The following is a 26,000-nucleotide window of genomic DNA, read 5'->3' on the forward strand; positions in this document are numbered from 1 at the left end:
TTCATGCTCTTAGTTCAGTACATGAGCCATCTGCTTGTGGCTTCAACCACCTCAACAGTCATCCCTCCTCCACCCCATGATAAACTCTAAGGCTCTGGAACCATAAACCCAAGTAAATTCTTTCTCCCATAAGTTGCCTTGGTCACAGTCTAGGGGAAAAACTAGAGCAGGACATGGCTGTGAGGGATGGTAACCCTAGTGCATGGGAGGCTAAGACAGGAAGACCCAGATATGTGTGGATGCACAGCAAGGCTCCATTTCAATAAACAATGAAGAACCGGGTTTGGCAAAACAGTGCACGAGCTTGGCCTGATCCCTACTTCTATGTACAGCCTTACAAGATAAGATAAAGGTAATAATATTTTATGATCCATGGGAATTATATCCATCACTAAACTTTTATTGGGACACTAGTTCCTACTCTCACTTGTGACTCCCTGTAGCACTCCTGTGTTTTAATGAGGGAGGCTCAACATGTGTTCAATACCCATAATATTCAGTTGGTCCTTTATTTTAAAGGTAACTGTCTGTCATTTTTGACACAATATTGTTACATATCCCACATTGGCCTTGAATTCTTCATCTTCCTTCCTCAGCTGAGATCACTACTGGTCCTTTATAGTTTTGTGTGTGTGTGTGTGTGTGTGTGTGTGTGTGTGTGTGTGTGTGTTGGTTTATGCTATAAATTTTGAACAAAAACAAGGCCACTCTGATGAGCTTTATGCCTGTTCCTGGTCATGGACAGAGAGTGGAGGTCTGTGAGAAGTGATCAATCAAGCACTCAGCTTTCCATGACGCTCCTTCCTCACTCGGTGGAAGCATTTTAAAATTAGAATTGTGGTACATATACAAAACTTTACTTGTAGTTTTCTTCTTTTTCATAGTCCTAATGGAACAAGTCAGAATGCAGGACCATCTACAAATGTTTTCTAAGCAGAGCATAGTGGCACATGTCTATAATCCCAGTATTTGGAAGTGGCAGGATAACCATCAGGCAGGAGTTCTCAGCTACAAGCAAGTTCAAGACTAGCCTGAACGTCATAGATTCTGTCTAAGAAATAAAGCAACAACCCAAAAGATCCCACTGATGCCTCCAGTTCAGCCATTGTTCTCTTAAGAATTGGGTATGTTGCTTCTTTACCTCAGGTGGTCTGAGTGCATGTGGCTGATGTAAATGAGGTCTGCTTTGCACAGTCTCTCCAGCCAGTCCGATGGAGGCTCGTGTAGCAACCACCATCCTCTGGCAAAAGCAGGACCAATTAACCAAGGGTCAAACGCCATCCGCTTGTCTCCCAACTTGAGGTCCATGCAGGCATGAGTGAGATATGTTATCTGTTGGAAGAGAGTGAGGTCCCTGTTATGGCTTGGTCAGCAGCAATGGAGTACAAGGCTCGGGCTGTTTCTGACAAGGTCAGGCCAGCTCTGGCTCCACTACAACTGCAGACACACACACTGACAGAACACAAGACCCTCCACAGACTGTCCACATGGACTCCAGCACCTGGTGCTTCACATTAAATCGATGCATGCACCAGATTTTATTCTCTTTAAACCAGCTCTGATGTGTTTATCAGTGAGCAATGTTAGCACAAGCATTGGGGGACTTGGCATGCCAGTGTGGCTTTGAGGAATATCGATTACACGATTCCTAATTAGTTTGGTGGGTTGGCACAGCTGGACAGACTGGACTGAAGCCAAGTTAGCTGGGCTCTACATTGCCCATTTACTCATGCTGTAGGGTGCCAAGAGCTGAGAATGGTATCAACAACGATTTCCAGACAGGCGCAGGTGGGGGAATTCCAGACCTGGTCCTCACCCCCACCCTCCTGCCAGGCACAGCCACGGAGCACAGAGGAGCAGAGATACTGCAACAGGAATTTCATTCGAGGAGCCAGGGACATCCAGGAAATAAGTGAGTTGTTAGTATTCCTGTCTGAGTGGAGTTTCATTTGTTTCAAACAAAACAAAATGAAGGAGAAAAAACCCTGTCCAAATGCACACAGCTTCCTAAACATACGGAAAAAATTATTTAATTTTGCTTTTTTGTCTTCCCCAAACTTCTGAGGTGTTTCCCTTAGAGGAAACTGCTCTGAAGATAGAACCTGTGTAAAAGACTTGTGAAGATCTCAGGATGACGGGCAAAAATATACAACTTGCTATCTGCTGCAGTGGGAATGCAGTTTACTCCCCAAAAGGTTCATGTGCTTGAAACTTAGTTCCCACTGTGGGTATGTTGACAGTGCTTGGGTCTTTAAGAGGTGGAGCCTAATATAAGGTAATGAATTCATTATTGGCAGAGCTTTTAGAAGAGATCAATATATATATCAGGATCGGCCAGTTCGGTTGAGAATGAGTTTTCATGGGAGGACTGGCACCTCCCTGCAGTCCTTGTTCTGCATGTATGACAGTATAGTTTCATGCACACTCCTGCTATGGTGAAGCACTCACCAGAGCTGGGTGCATACAAACACCATACTCTTGAAGTTCTCAGCTTCAAGGATTCTATCATCAAAGCACTGATTGACACTATCTTATCCACAAATGTTCAGGCAGTAAAAATACTTTCTAATATATACATATACATATATATATACATATATATATATAATTTCACATGTATGAAAGATATGCAAATATATGCATGAGTGACATTTTAGTTTCATTTTGTTATTGAGAATGTTATAGCATTAATGTTTGCTTACCTGTACCTCCCCAAAAGCTAATTCTTCAGGAGACCTGGGGTCAGAGTCCCAGGGGTTAGGAGGGTTCAGTTCTACAAGGCAAAGCCCATTGTTCTCATCCATTTCCACAACTAGAACCAAAGGGAAATACATCTGAGCATGTGAGAAAATGACATTTTTGAAAACCTTGCCAAAATACAAACACATAGTCAAAATACAGAAGGTCAAAACCATGCAGGGCAGAAGAGAACACTCACTGAGTGCACAGCAGCTACCAAGGCAACAGCCACTGCTCATTTGTTCATGCTACACTTGAGCAACTCGAGCTCTCCGGCATGTTTAACACATGCACTGTGATGAAACCAGTGAAAGAGAGGGCAGGGTGCTGAGAGGCTGTGCAGGAAAGAGCTCCCAACCTGACAACAAAAGTCAAAAGAAGTATACCTAGGAAGCAGTTTCAAGTCATTCAAGCTAGACAGGAACCGTGAGATGTCTGACAGACACAAATGAAGTAGGATCCAGGCAGTCAGCATAGTGCGTGATGTCATGCAGAGGTGTGTGAGATAGGAAAAGCTTAGACTTCACAAAGATCTGTTACATGTCCAGTCCTACCATGAGCTAAAATAAACCTCTCCAAAATAAAGCTGCTCCTTGTCAGAAACTTGGCCACAACAATGAGAAAAGTAACTAAACAATTCCCAACAATAGTTGTCTCGAAGTCTGTTGAGATGAGCCTCTGCCCAATGCCTCCCACTCCCACAAATTTTTCAAACAAACAAACAAACAAACAAACAAACAAACAAACAACATATCTCCATTTCAAAATGAGTAGAATTCACACTACTTTGAGATAACCTCTATCAGAGAAACTGTTGGAAACACATTTTTTTAAAATCCAATTTAGAATTTGTCTCAGTGATGCTAAACAAAGACTTGTTTATCATTGTTTCTTTTGGGTGTATGTATCCAGGTTTCTATGCATACATGTGTGCAGAGGTACTGATAAACATACATGTGCACATGGTGCATGTGGAGGCTAGAGACTAACCTTGGCCGATCTTCCATCTTGTTCTTTAAGACTAGGTCTTTTATTTGACCTAAAACTCACCAAGTAGGCTCTCCAGACTGACCAGTAACCTTCAAGGACCCTCTGGTCTCCTCCTCCACTTTGCTAGAATCACAGGTATGCACTGCCATGCCAAGTTCCTCAGAGGATCTGGCAAGCACTTTGCTGGCTGAGCCAATTCTATCCTTTTTTTGTGTGTTGCAAACATTCAAAATGTTTTCTACTCAGTAGAAAAAAATGCACATGTAGTCATCATCAAGCACTGTTCATCTCCAGCTACACCCTTGTGCCCACTAATCATCCAAAAAGCTTAGTCAACACTCCAAGTCAAACAGTACTCCTTGGCTATGGTGGTCTGACATCTTCCCAACCCTCTATGGCTCCTCATTTTCCCTTGAAGCCCTGATCATCACTAGATATATTACTTTTTTTTTCTCAGACACCTATGGTATTTCCCGACTGTCAGCCTTATGAGACCTGAGACAGCTTTTGCAATTTCAGAAGAGTATGTGGTCTACATCAGGGACTGTTTAATGGCTCAGTCAGGCCCAGTAGTACATGCCCGCAACCCTAGTACTTGGGAGCTAGAAGCTTGAGGATCAGGAGTTGAATTCCTCCTCTTGTAGGAGCCAGAGGGTGGAGAACAAGAACACCAGGAAAACTTGGCCCACAGAATCAACTAAGCAGGCATTGAAAAAAATAATAACTTTACTGTGGTAATTATGTATCCTTACGGGAATGAATAAACTTAGGAAGAATGTTGATTACAGCACAAGCACGCCAACAACAAGAGGCTGACAGGAAAGCAAGGTTACGCATCATGGGAGCCCAGAAAAAAACTTGTGCTCCAACACCCACTGAAGCAGTTTCCTTCTTCCTATTTTTTTCTCTCCTAAGAGATGCTAGGAAAAGTGGAGGCTGTTAATCTCAGCAATTATTTGGAAGGCATTTCCACAGAAGCCTTTGTGCTCCTTACACAAGGATAACCCACACACTTAGTAAAATTGAATGTGATGTTTGTCAACTCTGTTTCTATAAACAGAGAAACTGTTATCCCTATTCTGAGCTCAGGAGAAACAAACAAATGATATTCCCTCAGGCCTTCCTCTGCCCCATTTTGGACCAGGAACTTGCTGTGTAGTCCTGGCTAGACAGATATTCAGTGTGACCCAAGCAGGTTTGGAATCCACTCCTGCCTCAGCCTCAGTGCTGGGATTATAAGCATGTACTACACACCTAACCCTCCTTAAAACCCTTATTTAAAAAGAATAGGAAAGAAATGGAGCAAAGGCATGTCAAAAAGTTACAGTTATCAGCATGATTGGCTTAGGTCAGCAGGTGGCTCATAATGACACAATGGCTGTAGGTGTCATGGAGAAAGCGTGAACTGGTGGCCTAACAAGCAGTGCCACTGCCATTGGCTTACTGAGTTTTCCGGTTGATACAAAAGAAAGCCACGAAATCATGACAACAGATGATAAAATAGCTTTAAAAAAAAGACTTGTGAATTGAACAACTATAGAAGCAATTCCCACAGAAAACTGAAAAAGATAAGAAACTGAAAAAAATTCTAACATCAAAGACAAGTTATCAAACATACTGTGCTAAATGTTAATTATCAACACATTACCATCACATTTGACCAATAGTTGTAAACAGAAACAATGAGGAGATTTAATTAGTACCCAAAATGAGAAAAGAGTAAGAGCTGAATCATGTTCTGTGCAGAGAGATTAAAGGAATGCCCACATACTGTTTCTGGGAGGAAAAGCCCATACATTCCAGTGAGCAGATGTCAATGCTATTCACATTGAGGATGAATGAATGAATGAATGAATGAATGAATGAATGAATGGTCTCACAAATGAAAGGATTGTTGTGTCCATCCTATTTCTCAGTTCATCATATTTTGTCCATGTAAACATTTCCTCATTTTATTTAATTTCCTTTTCACTCTCATTCATAAGTTGTATTTGATGCTATTTTGTAAATGATTTTTAATACCTACATTCATAAAAATATCAATCTTTTGTTTTCTTTTCCTGCAGTGTGTTTGTCTGGTTTTGGTATCAAGACCCAATTGGTCTGAAACAGAATCACACATGTCCAAGTGAGCTTTATACCAGGATGGTTTAGTATTTGAAAAATGCAATGACGATTCAGTATTCAAAAGACCAATGGACTACATCACACTCATGGAAGAAAAGGGGGACATATATGAACATCTCAATGGATACAAAAAAGATAGTTAACAAAACGCAACATTCTGAGTTAGAAGATAGTGTTAGGAGGCAATGAACAGCACAGCAGGTCCTCAACCTGAAAAGGGCTGGCTGGGAACTCCCAGATGCTTCCACTGTCTGAGCAGAGATAGAACAAGCAAGTTTTCTCTTGCCACTTCTGCCTGGAGGTCTTAGATAAAGCCACCATGCAAGAAAGTGAAATAAAAACATACAAGTTAGAAAGAAGTTAAGCTATTCGTGTTCATAGAAAACATGATCTTAAATACAAACCATCTAATATATCTAACAAGAAACTATAGAGTTAATAAGTGAGTTCAGGGAGGTTATAGATACATGAGTAGTACGAAAGTTAACATTTCTATATGTAGCAACAGGCAATCTTAAGATTACATTTATAAGATGATCAAAAAGAATAAAATATGTTAGGAGCCATCTAGGAGAGGCTAAAGGCTAGCAGGTGCTTTTCCTGAGATGGTTTATGTCGAACTGTGATGAATGAGCTCTTGGTGACAAGGCCCAAGGGACTTTGTCTCATGATTGATTCTTGATATTGATATTAATATGCCTTTCCTGTCATTATTAGATTGATATAACAACCCTTGGGATTAGCTTACCCTATTGGGCAGGTTTTCTGCAAATAAATGAAGATGCACTCTTTTATAGCAATGCTATTTAGACAAATAGAAGATTTCTTAATTCCTAATAATGATTCTATAGAATTCCTAAACATATGCGAATGATATAAAAACCCTCTGTAATATGAAAACTGCAACTAGGACTCTGCCAGTCTTCAAGTGTCATGAGTTAATTGCACTAAAAAAAAAACAGGCACGGTACACATTCATAACATAGGAATACATTCCCTTAAACTGTAAAACCATTGACTAAAGTCATAAACTGGGAGTGAACATTTTATTGTAAGTGCAAGGATAGGAGATGAAATATTGACTGGACTTATCTGTACAAAACTTCAATATTAACTTAGACCTAAGAATTATAATATTCAACTCTCAATGAACCTGTGGAGCTAACAGCAGAGAGTGAATGTTTAGTCATATAACTAGTCTTAATGGAAACACATGTAAACATCTTTGTTGTAACTTCTTGTTCAATTTATGATTTGAATTTATGTTTGAACTTTTGTGAACTCTTGAAAAATAGGATGCTTGGAATATCATGTGATCTATTCTCCTGAAAAGGTACCAAAAAAAAAACAAAACCAAAAAACCTAGGGATGATGAATTAACCAGGCAGAAGGAGAACAGAACAGAAGCATCACAGAGATGAGGGGCTGGGCAGATGAGGAGAGATAAAGAAGGGCCGATTTATGTACATAGAAGGGAATAGAGGAGAAGCAAAATAGAAGCAGAAGAGACAGCAGAGCAGCAGAATACAACAGGGCTGAAGAGGGAAGAGGAGGGGCTAAGGAGAGAAGACGCCTTAGAGAGAGCAAAGAGCGGGCAGGCTTCTCTTACAATGAGACAGGTTTTTAAATTCATTTAGCAATAAAGGGTAGAAGCTTTTTCTCTCTCTATGTATTAAAAGTTGAAACTTCTTTTCATCTGGAAAGAGTAAGTTCTTCTGCACTAATGCTTTTACTTTTACCCACTTAAATATATCATATATACATATAGGTATGTGTGTAAGTATGTAAGTTGATGAGACAGATTATTGCCCCCCAAAAAAGTAAGTGATAATGAACGTATATGTATTAATGTGTACATGAATGTATTGTCTTTATGCATATTTGCTTGTGCAAAAGTTTTTCCTTTTGAGAGTGCAGCTTTAGTCTTCTGGTTCAATAAAAGTTGATTGCTTCAAGTCTCCTTCTCTTCTGGCCAGCCCAAAGACATTGGCTTCTGGCCTCAGAGTAACTTAGAGTCAGGATAGGTAAATGTTATTTAGTAATAAGCAACAGGTAACAATTTTCCAGAGGCCATTGGCTTCTGGCCCAGAATAACTAAGAATCAAGAAGAATAAATATTATTAATACTAAGCAACTTTTACACTCGCAAGGCCAAGTCTCGCCCCTACCAATACTCCATTCATTTGGTTGCCTCAGAGAGGACCCAGCACTTGGGCAAAGCTCTCGGCAAAAATACTTATGAATTAATTTAACAAAAAGTAGTACAAATTTTTCACAAAGCTAGATAAACAAAACAAAACAAAAGACAAAACAGGAGGATATGAAAATAAACACATAGATAACTGGGTAAGAGTGAAGAACTCATATAAGTACACTTAGCTAGAGGCATTTCAGTTTTTGACAAAGATGCCAAAAGTAAACATTAGAGAAAAGAAAGCCTCTCCAGCAAACAGTGCCGGTAAAACTGGATAACAACACGTACAAGGATAAAACCATATCACCATCTCTTACCTTAATGAAAATTAACCCAAAAGGATCTGAAACAGTGAAAACAGGAGAGGAAGGAGTAGGGGAAACAGTTTAAAATACAGATAGGTACAGCTGAGAGGTGTCTGAACAGACCTGCAGTCTCTCAGGAAGCAGCACCAACCACTGAGAACACATGGCATTAACACGCTCCTACACAGCAAATGAAGCGATTTGGTGAAGACAGCTCAGACTTAGGTGAGTATATTTGCTCACAATACATCTGGCAGAGATGTCGTATCTAGACTATACAAAGAACTAAAAGGGCTAAACAGAAATCAAGTTACCCAATCTGTAAATGAACTAATGAGAGGAGCAGGCAATTCTCCAAAGATGAAGTACAAATGATTAATAAGCATGAGAAGGAAGACCTTGTCTCAATCAAACAATCAATCATGTAGGTCTAACAGTTTACAATTAGAACAGATCCAAAACTTGGAGTGAAGCCATCAGGACAAAGCTTCCAAAGTCTCCTCCCTTCCACTCCTCCCCCCTCCCCTCCCATGCCCTCCCTTCCCCTCCACCTATGGCAGAAAGCACAGATGAGTATTTACCAAGCTCGTCTTGACAGAAGCTCCCTGGAGGGTTGGTATACTTCATGGTGCTCACATCTAACTTCCAGTTGTGCTTTGTGCATTTAACGGACCTGGAGGGAAACGACAGTCAGCTGTATGACACAGTGGAAAAAAATCAGTGTTGATAAAGCATGAGGGCATCTCATGACACAGAAGTCAAAGCAATCGATGGAATTCAAAATACATAAAAGGAAGCCAATGAAGAGGTGATACCTGGGGTGGGGGGCAAGGAAATGCTGGCTAATCACCAAGCGATGTCTTCAAATGTGAAGATCAAGTGTGTGTCACATAGTGATGAGCAGTAGGGAATGGACTCAGGGTAACTCCTGGTCATGGACCTTTAGTGGCTGGTGTCAGTTTGAAATGAGCTAATCCCACAGAAGCTCTAGGTGGGAAAGGAAGGCTGTCCAGTGGTAAAGCAGCATTTAGCAGCATTTATACACGTGTGGATAAGCAAGATGCTGGTGGTGACCCATGCTTCTTCAAGACAGTTCTTATCCACAAGGGTGCTGTGCTCACAACAGCTAAGTGAGGTTCTGAGAGAACGTGGTCATATCTATATATGATGTATCTCTCCTTAGCCCTCACTTCTAGGGTTCAACTAGTTTCATATCCACAAGAGTTTAAGGTTTAAGAGTATGATTGCAGGGTTGGGGATTTGGCTCAGTGGTAGAGCGCTTGCCGAGGAAGCGCAAGGCCCTGGGTTCGGTCCCCAGCTCCGAAAAAAAGAACCAAAAAAAAAAAAAAAAAAAAGAGTATGATTGCCAGATCATATACAATATACTCAGATAAACATGAATTCCAGACAAAGTGAGAATAGAGAATATTTTCTTTCTTTTTCATTTTTCTTTTTCTTTCTTTCTTTCTTTTTGGCTCTTTTCAAGACAAGGTTTCTCTATGTAACCCTGGCTGTCCTACAACTCTCTTTGTAGACCAGAGCGGCTTTGAACTCACAGAGTTCACCTGCCTCTGCCTCTGAGTGCTGGGATCAAAGGCAGGTGCCATCATGCCCCACTAAAAGTGAGTATATTTTCAACTGCTCATCTCCCACAATATTTACAAATGCACTAAAATTATTTTTATCTGTAAATATTTAGGTTTAATTCTAGGTATTAATTTAATCCATTTCAGAATAAGACTCAGACTATAACCAATGGGAGGTACTGTATAATTTTTTATATTTGCCTGAACTAACTTCCTTCCTTCATTCTTGCTCTTTTCAACTTTTTTGAGGCAGGACCTCATGTAGACCAGGCTAGCCCTGACCTTAATACGTAGCCGAGGATGACCATGACCTTATTTCCCTGCTGCTTCTCAGCTCTTGTTTACAGATATGTACCACCATTTCATGGCTCACTGCTCCCAGCTCTGTTTTATTTTGTTTTTCAATCAGAATTTTATTTGTAGCCCAAACTGGTCCCAGATAAACAAAATTCCCTGTCTCAGTTTGCCAAGTATTGGGATAATAGGCATGAGCTACCATGCCCAGGTCCCTTTTATCTCCCCAGAAAATAAAGCTTGCCAGATCTGGGGGTGCTTAGTTGGAAATAGGGTACACTTGGGGATGTTCATACAGAAGTCAGGTACAGCCATTTCTTTCCTTATCTTTATAAATTTCTATTTAATATAAGTTTTGTTTCAAGACACAAAGAATTTTTTTAATCAAGAAATGGCTATTACCAGGAGCATCATTTAAAAAAGAAAGAAAAGAAAAAAGGAAGGAGGCATAGCATGTCGGCATTTCCAAGCTTCGTTGTATTCAGAATTTTTAAATGCCCGTTATAGGTCAGCAAGAAAGTTTTGTTACTTTGTACCTCCTGTTTTCTCAGGAATGAGTGGGAAACAACCTCTAAAAATCAGGATGAGACATTCCAAATGGCACTGTAGAATATTCTAGAACCCACGAGGGTAAGTTGATTGAACCAAGTGTGGTTGAGTGGCAGTGCAGTGGGAGAGGATTGGGAGGGGACAGGAGTAGGGCAGGAGAAGATAGCGGGACAAGAGACAGGAGGGTGTGGGAAAGGACTAGGAGACAAGAGAGAGGTGGAAGGGGTGGGTACAAGAAAGGGATCAGCTCCGCACACAGAAGCTATAAGAGCATCATTAGACTTAAGAACATGAGATGTGCAGCTTCTATGGATCCTGATTATGTATCAGGAAGGAAACTGACTGGATAGCAGGAAGGAATGGACTATGCTTAACTGTACCCTGATAAAGATGATTTTCTAGGATTGGCAACTTTACCGAGAGCTACAAAGAGGAATGGAAAATGGAGGGGCAGACGGGAGCCCCCTAGACATGCAGGTTAATTACCATATGGTCAGCTCCAGAGAAGGAAGCTGGAGACTGCACAGCTTCCCTGTGAAGGTAGCAAAGAGAAGAGGTTTATAGGCTGGGAAGCAGCCCAGTGGGTGAAGGGCTTGTCACACAAGCATGAGATTCTGACTGTGAAGCACTATATTCCTGTGAAATGTTAGGGGTGGCAACCTGTACCTAGAACCGGCACTGGGGATGCTGAGACAGAAGGATCCACCCTAAGGTTCCTAACTGATCAATCCTAATTAGTGAGGTCCAGCTTCAGTGAGAGAGGCTCAGAGCATAAGATGGAAAGGTATTAAGAAAGATATCCTCTGTCAACATTTGGTTTCTCACGAGCAGGCGTTGTACACACACGTACACACACAGACACACACACAGACACACACACAGACACACACACAGACACACACACAGACACACACACACACACACACACACACACACACACACACACACACACACACACCAGAGCAGAGCTGCTGGCAAACAAAAACTAAGATTTTGAGTAACCCAAGAGCAGCTAGTCTGTGGTAAGGAACGTACTATATTTAGGTGAGCAAACTGCATGCAAAAACTATCAGTCCTTCCTAAGAATCTGTGTGTATAGACCACAGGAAGTTCATGGCCCACACGAATAGTAACAATGGTGAGCATTATTGGCTGCTTATCCTACACTACAGGTGAGGTCCTTTTAAACATTTTTTTGTAGGTTTTGAGTGAGTGGGACGTCTTTGTGTGTGTGTGTGTGTGTGTGTGTGTGTGTGTGTGTGTGTGTGTGAATGTTATTTGCATGTATGTGAGCCAAAAGTCACTTATTAGGAGTCTTTCTCAGTTTCTTTTTCATTTGCTTTATTCTATTTTTAAAATTTATTTTCAATAATCCTTATTATTTTTTTAAAAAGTAGCTTGCAAATAAATAAAAAACATCCCACACCAAAATTATCTAGACCCACAGTCTAACTTATAACTTGTATAACTTAGTAAACTTATATAAAGATAGAACTGACCTTCGGAATGGGACATGAAGCTTCACTTTAAATTTGACACTATATGCATTTACCCACTACCCAAACCAAAACAGCTATGACAGGATTAGAAGTAGAAATACAACTGGCATCATATCCTCTTTCCTAACATGACTGCCGTCTGCCGTTATTCCTTCTTCATTTCTTTCATTTGCTCTGAGAGAGAGCGTCTCTCTCTGAAGCTAGATTGGCTGGCCAGGAAGCCCAGGGTCCTCGTGCCTCTGCCTCTGCAGAGGTTAGGATTGCAGGCACACATACTTTTTATATAAATGCTCCGAATATGAACATGGGTCCTCATGCTTCAACAGCAAACTTTACTCTCTCAGAATTCTGACAAAGTAGGCAATATTTTCAATTTATAAGTGAGAGGACTGAGAAAGATTATGAACTTGTTCAAGATTACTCCAGAGCTGGCGAACAGTGAGGCAGGCAGGCAAGGAGGAGAAAGCTTTAACATCTCCCTCAGTGGTTAGCTGCATATAGAAAGACAGGAAATTCAGCATCTCCCAAAGATCATGAGCAGGAGAACAAAACCTCTACCTACCCTGAGGACTGCATGAATGTACCAGAGATGGAAGGAGGTGAGGGCCCCTCCCTATTCCATAGGAGGTCACCAACAAACAACCCAAATTAAAGATAATCTGAAGTTTCTGGCTACAGGTGCAACAGAGAGTCACATTGGAAAGTCCACTAGGATGTGGAACATATCTAGAATCAGACAAGTCTATGGGTAGTTATGAGAATATTCTAGATTTGGGAATTGTCCTCAGCACAATGAAAGTGGGACATTCTTGGACAGCCCCTCAGCTCCCTCTATCACTGAACTATCCATACAAGGGCACAGGTAAGATCGATCACATAAAGGAATGACAAGGCCCAACACCCAAGGTCTCAACCCAAGTAGACCAGGGCAGGCTTCAGAGGACTCTAAAGGGTAGGGTCCAGCATTCATAAGGTGACTGGCGCTGACACTGCAGATGCCCAAGAATTCTTAGTTGTGCCAGATAGTTCCTCAAAGCCAAACAACTCTGTCCTAACATTGCTACTGCCTGGAGGACAGACATTCTATATGGGGATGAAGACTGGCAAAAGCATAGGCTCAGAAAAATAATCAGAACCACCATTGTTTAGGGAGAGAGCTGCGGCTCTGTCTTTCCCCCAAGCGTGGCTAGGCTGACAGAAAAAAAAAAAGAATCTATCAGCTCTTTAGCAAGATTTCGAAAGCACTCTCTGTCTATCTGCTTGTCTGTCTGTCTCTTACGTGTGTGTGTGTGTGTGTGTGTGTGTGTGTGTGTGTCTGTGTGTGTGTGTGTGTGTGTGTCTGTGTGTGTGTGTGTGTGTGTGTGTGTGTGTGAGAGAGAGAGAGAGAGAGAGAGAGAGAGAGAGAGAGAGAGAGAGAGAGAGAGAGAATGTGTGCATATGCATGTGCGTGTCCTGGCAAAAGGATTTCTAGAAGAATTGAATCTTCGATGAATACAATACCTCATATGTGTGGTTGTACTTCTGCAACCCAAATACTGCCATACATGTACATATACTCTAGAAGGTAGCTTACAACAGGCAGCTAGGATTGTCAAGTATTTAGAAAGAGAGAAGGGAAAGGAAATCTAAGCAAAACTTAATTTTGAAGTCAGGGAACTGTCCCAATGAAAGAAGAGGAAAACTTACTAGAAGCAATTTGCTGACCGGGTCATTTAAAATAAAATATCAAAGTGAGCACCCTTTGTGTCAAATCTAACTGCCAACAGGATCCCTGGCAGGAGAGCAAAGGACCCATGGTACCTTCCATCTAAATCCTCGATATCTCTCATGAACAGGCCACCTTGGTGCTTGCAGAGGTTCTTGCATGCCTTTAGGTGGTCCTTCTCCTTGTATAAAATGTACTCTTTCCCAGTAGTCTTATTTCGACAAAAATTGACTCCTTCCTTGAGGTTGGCGACGTCAGCAGGAGACAAGGACAGCAGGGTCTCGGCTGTCTGTTTCCTGCTAGGAAAAGACAGGCATTACAAGTGGAGTGTTTGTCCTTGGGCTTGAAAGAATAAACACACTGAAATGACAGCTGAAAACTTCCCTTTTTGTCTGAAGCATCTCCCACAACCCAGGCTCAGTGGCCCCCCAATAGTGAGTGCCCTTTTTCCCCAACCCCCACCTTTAAATCCATGCAAATGTGTGTTCTGCTCTCTTACAGAACTGAGCCCTTTCTCACTTGCCTGTCCATCATCTGCCAGCTCCTGGTATTTCAAAGCAATTGCTGGGTGTTCTTTCTACTTCTGTGGCTCACACCAGGAAGGCGTTAGACCGCCTGGAAAGAGAATGTTTACTCAAATTCACTATTTCCGTTGATAGTTTCCTCTCCCCACCCCACCCCCTCTTTTAAAAGCCTGGGTCTTCAGTTCAGCTTTCTCTTTCTTTCCTTTTATACCTGGACATCCCTCAGCCCTGGAGGGAGTTCAAGTCCTGCAGGGTCACCATCAGACTGCAGCTCCAGCTAGAATTCACCCTGCTCGGCTAAGCTGTCTGAATCCATTCCTGACTACTTGGTCTGACCCCACCACTCAGTACCAAGACAGCACCTGGTATGCCACCTGCTCGCCTGCCCTGTTCACTTTTAGAGCCCTGTTTTTTTGTGGGTTTTTTTTTTTTCTCACCACTTAGCTGACTGCCTTTCCCATGCTGTGTTCATCACCAGTTAGCTATTTTACAACATAACTCTCTCAGGCACTAAGTTTGAGTAATTTACAGAAAACTTCAGCCGTAGTGAGGCATCAGCTTCAACCCAGTTCCTCAACAGGCTGTCTCTCTGAATCATAACAACAGCAAAGTTCCACGAAGAGACTTTTCAAAATGAACCTTTTTTGCATATCTGTGATGCAAAAATCTGGGTGTGTGTGGGCTTATTTTATCTTTTACTTCAAATTTAAAGTGGCCCAAATTATCTCCTCTCTTCGTGTTACCTTTAAAAATGAGCTCAAATGTACTGGGATGATTTCACTTTATTCTTTAATGTCTTAAACCATAAGGTAAAAAGGATCAGGGTGCAGGGTAGGGTGGTGGTGGGGGCAGGGTCAAGAACTCAAGCTACTTCCCTTGCTAAATGGTGGAGGGCAGAGCTCTAGGACAGTCCTGCAGTAGGAGTCCCACTGTCACATCTGTCCTAACTCCTCCCAATTCTGTTCACAGCAGACGTGGCATTATTTCAGACATGTTTTAAGTGGATATGGTTGGAAGGAATCCAATCTAAAGCTTGCGGGTCCTTTTACTGATTTCTTACAGTATAAAGAGCTAGCACCGAGTTAAATAAAGACAAGCACAGGCGCCACACCTACACACTGGTTAAAGGTGCACAGGAAATCCATCTTCAGATGCACAGGAAAACACATCTTCAGGTGAATGGACCAGAAAACCCACATTCTGTGTTCAAGTGTAACTGTCACCCAGTGAAGAAAGCAAGTGCAAAAGGTAAAATAAAGTATGGGTGTTCAGTGTGCAAGCTTGTTTTTGAGATAGGGTCTCATGGAGTCTGTCCTGGTCTCAAACTCATCATGTAGGTGGTGACAGCCTTGAACTTCTGACTCTTGTGCCTCTCTATCCCAAGTGCTGGGTTTTCAGATGTTGCTACCATGTGTACCAAACTTCCTCCACTCACAGGCATCCCTCCCCAGCCTCTCATTGCCTTGGGGCCTTCCTATTTCTCTTGTGCTTTCTCTTGGCTCTCTTACTCCCATCCCTTAGTCTCCTTTGCCTGCTTCTCTTTCTCTCTGCCATTCCCTCTTCTCATGGACTTGTCCAATCTGCAGGTCGTGTACAGTCTATAGTCTACTACTTTCTTTCTCTGCCCTGGACTCTTCCAGATGCCTCTGTCGGTACTTTCCCTCATATCTACACTAAAACAACCAACCAACCAACCAACCAACCAACCAACCAACCAACCAAACAAACAAACAAACAAACCCTTCTCCTCAAACATACCTTGAAATGGTTATGTCCTTGGTTTATGCACCTGGTACTGAAATCACCACAAGTCTAAATAGATCCCTTTCCAAGTGGCCTGGGCTCTGCTAATCAAACCATGCCATTGATTTGATTGTTTCTGCCAATTTCTGCCATCCACCATAGTAGACTTCAAATTCTAGAGTCTGCCTTTTTATCTGCTTCTTCCCTCCACCTGCTGTGCTTCTTCACTGTGATTGTAGGCATCTCTCAGTCTCTGTGGCTCCCAGAGCCCACTATGCTGTCCTGGGCACCCATCACATGGAAAAGCTTCTCCCTCTACCTGCTCTCTCTTTGTCTAATGGGGAATACCACCCCAGCGCTGCCTGCACTGTCTCTGTTGGCTGCCTGGATCTTACTATACTGTAAAAGCACACTAGTGTGCTGGGTCCAATCACATGAAAAGAGACACCTCTCCTTTACTATTTGGAGCATTTTTCTCTGACAAGTCTTTTAATCCACTTAGGGATGCCCTATATTATAATTCTTGTCACCAGGACACTTTCCCTTCTTCCTCCCGCCATTTTCTCCATCCCCCCATGTTCTCAACTCCCTCCTGGAGCTTTCTTACCTGTACCTAGGAGCTTACTGTTCTGCCTGTGTCCCTCCCATTGGTTCACTGGAGCCTTCTGTTGTTTCACAGTTCCCTTGTGCACTTATGAGTCTACAAGATTGGGATCCTCCCTTGGGTGGAGTTCCCTCTTTTTGACCCTTTCCCTCCTTATCTAATCTCTTTTCTTCCTCAAACTCATCAAAGCTTTGCTGTCCTTCTGCAAATGGCTTGACTTCACTACAGCTGGGTGGCCAAAACATGACACACCCTATTTTCAAATTCTTGTAGACTGTAAGAACTTCTACCACTGCACAAGCAAATGATTTCCCCAATCCCTCATATGTAAACTCCTCTGCTCCATGCTCTCAAAAGTCTCATATTGCTAAGTTTTGTCTTCTTTCCTCTCTTTATTTCAGGATTTCTTTGCTCTGCTATCAGAAAAACCTCTTAAGACTATGGTATAAACTCTTTATCTCAGGATTTGTAAGTTCATTGGGTATGGTTAAATATATATAAAATCTCTTAGAACAAGCTTGCTTAAAACTTGTAGCAAAGGACTAATGGTTTAAAAAAAAGTCTATGCATAGGTAATTTTAATTTGCTTTAGCTCATCATTGTGTCTCCTTTTAGACTAAGAATACAGCAATAGGTCTCTAAGATGTTCTGGATTAGGATAAACTTCTGTATGACGATTTTTGTCCTGAGAGTAAAAATTTTAGATTATAAAAACCAGCATATGTTTAAAAATAAAATGTTTGATTAAGGCTTATAAATTCCTAAGGTTTAAAAGTTCTACTCAGTTTAACAGAACTGACTTGGAGATATATACCTGACCACTTATGTCTTTGCTGTGTCAATTCCAGGCTTCTAGAAAAATTTAGATAAGTAGCAAGAAATATTTGACAAATAAGATTTAGGAATTTCTAAGGTCTACTCAGGCTAACAGCAACTGACTTGAAGGTATATGTCTAGCCTCTTTGTCTTTGATAACTTTGTTAAACTTTAGCTATTTGAATAAATGAGTAGTTATACACACTGCCAACATTGACACTTGGACCAAAGGAAGGTTTTCTCATTCCTGAGCATGTCAGGAGAAAGGCTCTGCCAACGTCCCATAGGTCTGAGACATTGATCCTTAGCCATTCTTTTGTAAAATTTTTAATGATATCACTTCATGGGCTCTGTAAAATTATAAGCAAGCTCACGAAATGAAAACTCCTCACAATCGCCAGGACGTAAACAAATTGCATAAAATCAATCCGCTAAATCTATCTTGAAATGGCAGTTGGAGTAAGTAAACAGGCTGTAATGCTCTCACAAGTTCTAAAATCTCATCAATCCTTTGTAAATCCTGTAACAATCCCTACCTGTTTGATTTTTTCTTAATTACAAATAAGTTTGAATTAGTCAATGTAACACTGGCAATCCTTAATCACAATCTTTAAATTCTCCTTGTAATGAAAGATCCCTGAAGAGAGATCCTTACTCAAGTCTCGGGAAGTTGCAGACCCCAGACACCGAGAGACCATTTTGGATGTAATATGCAAAGGCGAGGTTTATTACAAAGATCTATTACAGAGATCTCCGAGCCGACACGTATCCCACGCAGGAGACAGAGGTGTTGACCCCGAGTGGCTGGGAGAAGGCCTTTTTAAAGGAAGAAGTCACAACCTCCAGGAGATGGGGGGATGTCAGAAGGAAATACCAAAAATGCCACAAGGGGAAACTCTCAAAGTCACAGGATTGTCCTCATGGTAGTGTTTTATGGTCAGGTAGTTCCTGGGACAGGGCTATTACTAAAACCAGAGGAAGGTCAGGTCGTTCTCATTGTTCCCAAAGCAGGCCTCTTCTTTGTCCTTTTGGGGTAAATGTTTGTTAGAGTTAATGACACTCCTGCACCTGATAAACATCTGGATAGGCTTTGCTCCGTCTCCCCGGAACTCTATCTGTAGGACACAATGACTAGAGCAGTATACAATTAGGACTTGGACAAACATCACAGGGGTAGGGCTCGTTACTCGTTTACTCACGTCCAGAGGGCTGGTGAATGAGTCAGTACCAGATGCCCTGGAATTTTTAATTTTCTTATCTGCCTTAAGATGCCATCTCTCAGTAACACCAGAGCACAGCCACAACTTTGGGAAGTCACCTGAGTCCTGAGTATGTGACGAGGCAGCTGTCCTTGGGGCAGTGGAATTAGCATCAAAATACAGATAACTTCAGGGCAAACCACAACTTTGGAAAACAAAACTCAACCTCCAAAAAACAATCTAGTCTCCAAAATCCAGTCTCCAAAACGCCCGAGTCTATCCTCCATGCTACAAAGTTTGACTGCCAATTCCTACATGTGAACGCATGATGGTGCGGGCTCCAATACCTCAACAGAGGGACATTGCCCTAAAATCTTTTAGAAGCCTGGTTTCTAGGATAAGAGTTCCATAAAAATATTATCTCAATTTAGACCTGTTTCCCTAGGTTGGTTCATGCCGCATGTTGTCTAGAATGACTCTATCCAAATTACCAGTTTTATGCCAACTTTCTGTTACCAATGTTACATTTTTTTGGATACATATTGGATACCATATCCAATAACTTAAAAGCCAATAGTCCATAACCAAGGCATGTAGAGCATATTTATACATTTAAAACCAATCAGAAACAAAATTGAAGTGGCTGCACATATCTTTAATATTTAGACCAAGCATCATCTTTACTTTTTCTATCTGTAATATTAAGAGAAGCACCTTGTCACCTGCTAAGTCTAATAATAAGTCAGGGATTTTTCTAAGAGAAACAGCCATCAGCTCTCTACCATAGAAGCTGAGGAGTTGCGGGCACCTTTAAGATCAACTCATGCAGATGCTCGGTCCCTGGGCTTCTCCAGCTGACCTAGGCTCCTAGCTGCAGGTACAGGGCTCCAAAGGCCAATTGAAACTGCTTTTTATTCATTTGTTCCTTTTTTTTTTTTGAAACGAGTTAAAACCAAATCAAGATGTGAACGACCAGCAGATAAAGTTTTTACCATTTTTTCTTTTGAACATGAAACATAAAACATTTAAACAATGAGAAACAAAAACCACAGACATAAACTGACAGACATGGACAGCTTGGTGCACCAAGGACAGACAATAGACATAGAGGGGAAAAAACTAGATGGTGTCCCACCGAAGGGACCCACATATCCTATCTATGGAACCCAGAAGCAGAAGTAAGCATTTCTCCAATAGGAGCCAGCAGAGAGGCAGGACATCTCCTGCCTTCCCTCTGTTCCTAGGAGAGCTCTAAAAAGTTTTTCTCTTTCTCCAAAGCATCCGAGGAGAGTCCGGGAGGACTGTTTTTCCCAAACCCATTCTCTCTCATGTCTAGCGTGTAAACTATCTCTAATCAGGGTCCAAAGACTAAAACATAACTCTAAAAGAACGCATACACAAAAACACTTTACCATTACCTTGTCCCTTTCTTATTACAAGTTTTACTCACACTAGCCCAAATCATCGAGGCCTTTCCTAGCCCATCTTACCCCAATACGTCCCTGCTTTTGCGCCGACTTTCTGGGACGTCCCGTAGGAGACCTTTTCTTTCCCGATCTCGGATCACTAGATTCAAAGTTCAAATCTTGGTGGGATCTCCATTTGTCAGTGCCCCATGCCCGCACTGACACAGTACCGAGAATCGGGCGAAAGCTTGCAGGATTAAAGAAACACATACATACAGGTTATTCGTGTCAAGCCAGAGAAGGAAGAGAGAGACTCCTGTAGCTTTATTCACCCCTTATATACCCAAGTTCCCCAGGTAGAAAATATCTGGGAAGCATAGTTGGAAACCCTGGCTCTTGACTACCTGGCTCGTGACTTGGGTAACCAAAGACCGACTACGTGACCTGAATTAATTAGGGAGAAATCTGAGAAGACCAGCCTAAATCTCAAGGACAAAGGCTGAGAAAGCAAAAGGCAGGAGTGAATTGACCACTGCCCAGGTGTGGCCCAGGTGTGTTCCACATGTATCAGCCGGGCTCAGCAGGGGTCAAACCTAGGAGGCTCTGACATGGAAGAGTACCATACAGTAGACGGCTAGCCTAGGAAAACATAAAAATTTAGAGTTCTCATAGGATGTATACTATTTCTGCACCACTAAAGAGTCAAGAACAATCATAAACTGATCCATCTTAAGGCAAGGACGATTTGAAGTAATATAAGAAACAAAAAGGACAACACTATAGACTTCATGGTCATTAAGGAGACAATAAAAGTATGCTATGAAATTCCCTGCTAATGTCTGGGTCCATGCTGCTAAGGGCCCTTTCTGGGTCTAGTGTTTCTGCAGCCAAGGTCTGTGTTCATGACTGTGGCCTTCAGGCAGGCCACGCTGGTATCTGTGGTCTGTGATGCAGCCTGAAGGCGTGTTGATATCCTTAGGCAGTGCTGCCCCCAGGGGCCATACTGATGAGTGGCCTGCACTGTCACTGTGGTTCTACTTCAACCAGGAGGAGGCTGTGTGTACTGTCACCAGAAACCACATGGAAGCTCATGAGCTGCATTCCCACTGACTGTAAAGAGCACAGAAGCTACTTTTGGAGTAATATTGATAACTGCAGATACACAGTCAAGAAAGAGGGGCATGGAAGGCTTCTGTGACAATTCCTAACCTCTACCCAAGGGAACAGCCTAGACAGGAAGCTATCAAAGAGAACTCTTAGAGAGCGTGATAAGGATGCTGAAGTGTAGCTCTCCACAACTGATGGCTTCTGGTGGGGGTGCTGGAGAGGAAGGACTCAGTTCTTTTAAGGGGCAGGCCGCTGTGAGTTTGACCGTGCTCCAGTGAGTATATACTGAACACAAAGAGGACTTGCTTTGTTTCTTTTTCTGTCTTTTAAATTTTTATTTATTTATTTATTTTTTGGCAGGGGTGGGGGTGGGGGCAGGTCACGAAGGTTAGTGGGAAGACATGGAAGGACTGAGGAGTAAGTGTGGTGGCGCATGATATGAAATTCCAAAAATCAATAAAAATACCATGTTAAAAGAAAAAAGTTAGATAAGACAGACTACAATACACACACACACACACACACACACACACACACACACACACAGAGCAAGATAAAACAACAACAAAAAACTACTACAAAAGAAAATTATCAAAATTCAAGTTGTATTAAGATGATAATGCATTCATTCCAAAACACCATAAAAGAATAAAAAGATAAAAAGTAAAGACCTGTTTGTTTGGGCAAATAATTTTCTGCAGAGTATATAAGAATTTCTACAAATCTGTGGTTAATAGGAAAATAGGCTAAAAAGGAGGTTTGGACAGGCACTTTACATGAGAGAATATTCAGATTATTAATACATTTCTAAAGGGAGCCAAGCATCTCTAGTAGTTGTGGAAATGAAAAATAAAGCCATAACAAGATATGCCTGCAGTCACTAGATTAACTAAAATTAAAGTAACTGGAAATACCAAGTGTTGCTGCAAGGGGTGGGGAGTCGGAGTGGAGGGCAGTGGAAACTGGGAAGTCACTGTAAGCAGGCAATTTGATTCTGTCACCCTGAAAACACTGGGGCCTTGTCTAGAAAAACAGAAAGTACATGTGGGCCACATCTGTCAATACTATTCTAGTCTCAAAACTAGACAAGAACTATGCATATGTTCGTCAAGACAAGTTTGCAAGGATGCACAACCACATTATTTACATTTAGTCCTTGATTATAAAGTTCAAATATTCAGCAATGAAATGATAAGTTATAGCTGTATTACGTTCTATAGGTCATATTATCATATATCATATTAGGGTATGTGTGACAGACTTCAGTAGGAAAAGAAACAAATTTAAACAACTTGCAGAGACAAATACCAACATGCACACGCTGGGGGAAAGAAGCACGCATACCCTAAGTGCTGGAGAGCTCATCCTTGTGTTCAGAATAAGGGAGAACCAGAGGGCTGACCAACTCAACTGACACCCAGGCCCAGACCCAGGGCTCTGAGTTTGCCCATCTCCAAACCGATATCATCTGCGAACTGCTGGGGTGCATGAAAAGACCAATCCTGCCAATCCGAAACTGCAGGATCTCTACGGAACAGGGCAACAACAATATAATCCAAAGGAGTCCGGGTCAGAATCCAAATATTGCTGGTGCCACAGAAGCCAGAGACCTCTAACTAAACCAATGACCTATTACAGTGAACATTTGCAAGACAGAGTAATATACTATGGCACACGCTGTGACACACTACAGCTACGACAAGATGTTTTCTATGCTGTGTGTGTGTGTGTGTGTGTGTGTGTGTGTTTTGGGGAACAGGTTGCAAGAGCAGAGCGTAGATACAAGAGGCCACTGAGATAAACGAGACTGGGGTGCATGACATGAAAGCTAATAAAAAGTTAAAAAAAGAAGTGCATGCTTAATTTTATTCAGATAACATTCCTCGGTGGATGAAATTAACATTTGTTGTTCAAAAATGTGAGCAAAATGTTGCATCTTCAGTAAGAGAATTATCACTAGAAAAGAATAGCCTTTGTGGGTTTAAGTAGTCTCGGTAAAGAAGAAGAAAATCCCCATCTCTGCCTCCCATGTTCAGGCTGGGAAAGCTGCATGGACCGATCTAGGGTAGGTAGAAGGAAGAATTTAACAGAGTAGATGTTAAAAAAGTAGAACAGAAAACAGCAGGAAATTTAAGCAAATCCACTGTCCCAAAACAATTTCATTTGGGAAGATCACAAAAATCAGAAATAAACCAGGGTAAGTTACCATCACCTCTATATAAGCAAGTGGGTAAATCCCTAGAGTAACACAAATTGCTGAACCTGTCTCAAAAAGAAATAAATAATCAAAATAAGCCATTACGGGTAAGCAGATAGAATTAATAACAGTAAATGCCCTTTTCTCGGAGGCAGCCAAAGTGTTCTGAGTGCCAAGGCCACGTTACAGTGAGACTCTTTCTTCATCTGGGAACGAGCACCCCGCCGAGGTCTCTGAGTTTGCCCGCTTCTACTTCACCTCACCCTGTACAACGAGAGTCCAGTCATGGGGGATAGGATCAATGCCGTCATTAAAGCAGATCAGATTAATGTTGAACTTTATGGCCTGAATTGTTTGCCAAGGCCCTAGCCAACATCAACATTGGGAATCTGCAAAGCAGGGTTTGGTTGCCAGTCCCAGTGCTGAAGCCATGCCAGTGGGCAGTCCAGCGTCCTCCACCACGGCGGCTGCCCCAGGCGAGGAGAGGAAAGCAGAAGCAAAGAAAGGGAGAATCTGGGGGAATCTGATGGTGATATGGGCTTTGGTCTTTTTGACTAAACCTCTTCTGTGGACATGTTCAATAAAAAGCCAAATGTATAAAAACAAAACCTAAAGTTTAGTTCTATAGCTGGAGGTATAGGTCAACTCTACAGTATGCATTACAACATGCGAGACCCAGAACCAAATAAAATAAACTCCATTCCAAAAGCAAAAACCAAGCCCCAATGGCTTCACTGATGAATTCTAGCAAATGTTTATAGAGCAATCATTTTTCCAGAACAAATGGGATTTATCCTCCCCTAAACAAGCATCATTCAACATCTGAAAATCAGTTTGTGGACCAGCAAAATTGTTCAGCTGATAAAGGTGCTTGCTACCAGGCCTGAAGCTGAGTGTCATCCCTGAGACCCACATGGTAGATGGAGAGAACCAACTTCCACAAATTGAACTCTTACCTCCACATGCGTGCCAGAGCACACATGTGCCCACACTCACACATCATCACATATACAACCTCACACATAACAGGTTCTTAAAAATAAACTCATGCAATATGTTAATTCAATAAAAGGTAATCACAGGACAGCACAAAAGCTATAGAAAGACAGAAGAAAAAAAAAGACCTGCTCATCAATAAAACGACCTGCTCATCAATAAAACACTGTTACAAGGGCTGGAGAGATGGCTCAGCGGTTAAGAGCACTGACTGCTCTTCCAGAGGTCCTAAGTTCCCAGCAACCACATGGTGGCTCACAACCATCTGTAATTAGGTGTGATGCCCTCTTCTGATATGTCTGAAGACAGCTACAGTGCACTCATAGGCATAAAATAGATAAATCTTTTTTAAAAACCTGATACAAACTTGTAGCTGGAAGAAATTCCTACAACCTGACTATAGTAGTCTATGAAAGCTCGATTTGTAGCATTAATATCAAAAGAGGGAATGCTTTATCCCTCAACATGGAAGAAAACCTAATGATGTCCCTTCTTCCCATATCAGCCCACCATTTTTGTGGATGTTCTAGTCAGAAAACTTAAGATATATATTAAAGTATCCAGTTCAGACAGAAACTATAAAACTCTTTGCAGACAACATGATCTTATTTACACAAAATCCTAAGAGTGACACACACACACACACACACACACACACACACACACACACACACACACCCTAGAGCTAACAGACAATTCTATTCACGATGTCATCGTAAAAAGTGTACGGGGCTGGAAAGATGACTTAGCAGTTAAAGGCAGTTGGGCCTCTTACAAAGGACAAGAGTTTGGTTCTCAGCACCCACATCGGGCAGCTTGCAACCCACCTGCGACTTCAGCTCTAGGGCATCCAACACCCTCTACTGGCCTCTGTGGGCACCAACACACATGTGGCATACACATAGACAAATAAATAAAAATAAATCTGAAAACACTAGCCAGGCATAAGCTTCACAAAAAGCCATTCCTAAGCACTGTTTAAAGCAAGCAAAGGCCTAAGTAAAGAGAAAAAGGTATTCTATATCTACATTTATCTATAGATTTACTGCAATTCTTATCCAGATCCTGAAGACTGGTAAACTGGACTCAAAATAGTTTGAGCAGTAACCTGGAAGAAAAACCACAGTGCTGCAAGAATCATGTCTCAATTTCAAAACCTACAAACTACAAGTGAGCAATGAAGGAACACACCTGGGTGTGAAAGCCATGAGCACTGCGATGAGAACCAGGTGTATTTAGTCCCTTAATTTTCAGTGCAGATGTTAGGACCTTTTGCTGCAGGATGAACAGCCTTTTAAACCACTGGTAATAGAACAACTAAATAGACAAGGAAAAGAATAGCTTCCCTCCTACCCAAAATGATACACAAAAATTAACCCCAAACTAATCACAGACAAAAATATAATGGCTTAAACTATAG

At 41.7% G+C, this 26,000-nt stretch overlaps 1 protein-coding gene and 1 long non-coding RNA gene across 33 annotated transcripts in view; one reads left to right on the forward strand and one right to left on the reverse strand.

Annotated features, from left to right (window-relative positions):
- Cmah (cytidine monophospho-N-acetylneuraminic acid hydroxylase) overlaps window positions 1–16,922 on the reverse strand; it is a 90,611-nt gene extending 73,689 nt beyond the window's left edge. For 7 of the 29 annotated variants that reach the window (XR_015640896.1, XR_015640895.1, XR_015640891.1 and 4 more), the window contains exons 1-5: window positions 14,512–14,573; window positions 14,084–14,284; window positions 8,937–9,028; window positions 2,703–2,812; window positions 1,142–1,332 (exon numbers count right to left, since the gene is read on the reverse strand). Coding sequence is in view for 16 of the 29 variants with exons in the window: in XM_087591046.1 (XP_087447172.1) it covers window positions 1,142–1,332; window positions 2,703–2,812; window positions 8,937–9,028; window positions 14,084–14,287; window positions 14,512–14,522 (608 nt within the window). In the remaining 13 variants the exon portion in view is untranslated. 29 annotated transcript variants of the gene reach the window in all.
- Window positions 14,704–26,000, forward strand: part of LOC148000142 (uncharacterized) — a 37,383-nt gene continuing 26,086 nt past the window's right edge. For 2 of the 4 annotated variants that reach the window (XR_015641667.1, XR_015641664.1), the window contains exons 1-2: window positions 14,704–14,877; window positions 15,575–15,760. This is a non-coding gene — a long non-coding RNA (uncharacterized LOC148000142). Of the gene's footprint in view, window positions 14,878–15,574; window positions 15,761–17,260; window positions 17,613–23,735; window positions 24,183–26,000 lie in introns of those variants that run through there. The other 2 variants (XR_015641665.1, XR_015641666.1) reach the window with 2 other exon arrangements.

This window comes from Rattus norvegicus, chromosome 17, assembly GCF_021556685.1.
Source record: "Rattus norvegicus strain SHRSP/BbbUtx chromosome 17, alternate assembly SHRSP_T2T, whole genome shotgun sequence".
NCBI lineage: Eukaryota > Metazoa > Chordata > Mammalia > Rodentia > Muridae > Rattus > Rattus norvegicus.